Source organism: Mandrillus leucophaeus, unplaced genomic scaffold (assembly GCF_000951045.1).
Source record: "Mandrillus leucophaeus isolate KB7577 unplaced genomic scaffold, Mleu.le_1.0 Scaffold234, whole genome shotgun sequence".
Taxonomy (NCBI): Eukaryota; Metazoa; Chordata; class Mammalia; order Primates; family Cercopithecidae; genus Mandrillus; species Mandrillus leucophaeus.
The window spans coordinates 121,725-122,772 of record NW_012102410.1 but is presented as its reverse complement, the minus strand read 5'-3'; the positions used below and the strand labels follow the sequence as shown (position 1 = coordinate 122,772).

General features: G+C 58.4%; 1 protein-coding gene across 1 annotated transcript in view; it reads right to left on the bottom strand.

The window, feature by feature from the left end:
- The window catches only part of FBN3 (fibrillin 3), a 97,825-nt gene that overhangs the window by 71,823 nt on the left and 24,954 nt on the right, over nt 1-1,048 (bottom strand). The window contains exons 14-15 of the mRNA XM_011982052.1: nt 776-1,048; nt 440-493 (exon numbers count right to left, since the gene is read on the bottom strand). Of these exons, the coding sequence (XP_011837442.1) occupies nt 440-493; nt 776-1,048 (327 nt within the window). The remainder of the gene's footprint in view (nt 1-439; nt 494-775) is intronic.

The following is a 1,048-nucleotide window of genomic DNA, read 5'->3' as shown; positions in this document are numbered from 1 at the left end:
CCAAGAGGTCGAAGTTGCAATGAGCTGTGATTGCACCACATTACTTGAGCCTGGGCAATAGAGTGAGATCCCATCTCTGAAAAAGGGTGGGGGTAATCTTGGACACAGACACACATACAGGGAGAACACCATGTGAAGGTGGAGGCAGAAATGCGGCAGCGCCTCTACGAGCCAAGAAACGTCAAAGATTGCTGGCCACCACCAGAAGCTGGGACAGATTCTCCCTCAAAGCCTCCGAGGGAAACAGCCCTGCCCGCACCTTGATCTCTGACCTCTGGCCTCCAGAAGTGTGAGAATCAACTTATGTTGTGGAAGCGATCTGGTCTGGGGCACTCTGTTACGGGAACCCCAGGCAAACCGTACGGCCCCTGACCACGGCTCTCCCCACATCTGGTAGGGGCAGGCTGGCTGCTGTTTGGAGGGGCTGGGCTCCACTTACCTCGACCATCCGTGGTAATGCCAAGCCCACTGCTGCACAGTGCCTGGAACTCGGCTGGGGATGAAGGGACAGAGTGAGATGGGTCAGGGAGCTTAGCCATGGCTTGGATTCAGCCACAGGTAAAGGACGAGGTCTTTTCCACAGGCAAGACTCTTGGTCTTGGGCAAGAGTTTGGGACTAAGACGCAACTCCACACCCCAGAGAGAAAGCAACTCCCTTCAGCCTCTTTGTCAGAAGAGCTCCACTCCATGGGAGCTACAACCCCCACCACAAGCGAGGACCAATGGAGGCACTCAGACCAAGGAGGCCATGGGGATCAGGCAGCCAGATGCTCACCAGAGTTCTTGGCAGGACAAAGCTGGCAGGGCTCCCCAAAGCCGTGGTCTGGGTTGGCACAGCAACACTCGGACTTGGTGACGGTGCCAGGGAAGGGGCGGGCACAGGAGCCCTTCTCGATGGCCCCGTAGCAGGTGCTTCGCACATGGGTGTCCATGCACATGCGGCCATCCGTGCCCACTGCCAGCCCCCCCAGGCAATGGCAGCGGAAGGAGCCCTCGGTGTTGGTGCAGTGGCCGTTCACGCAGATGCCAGGCGTCTGGCACTCGTCAA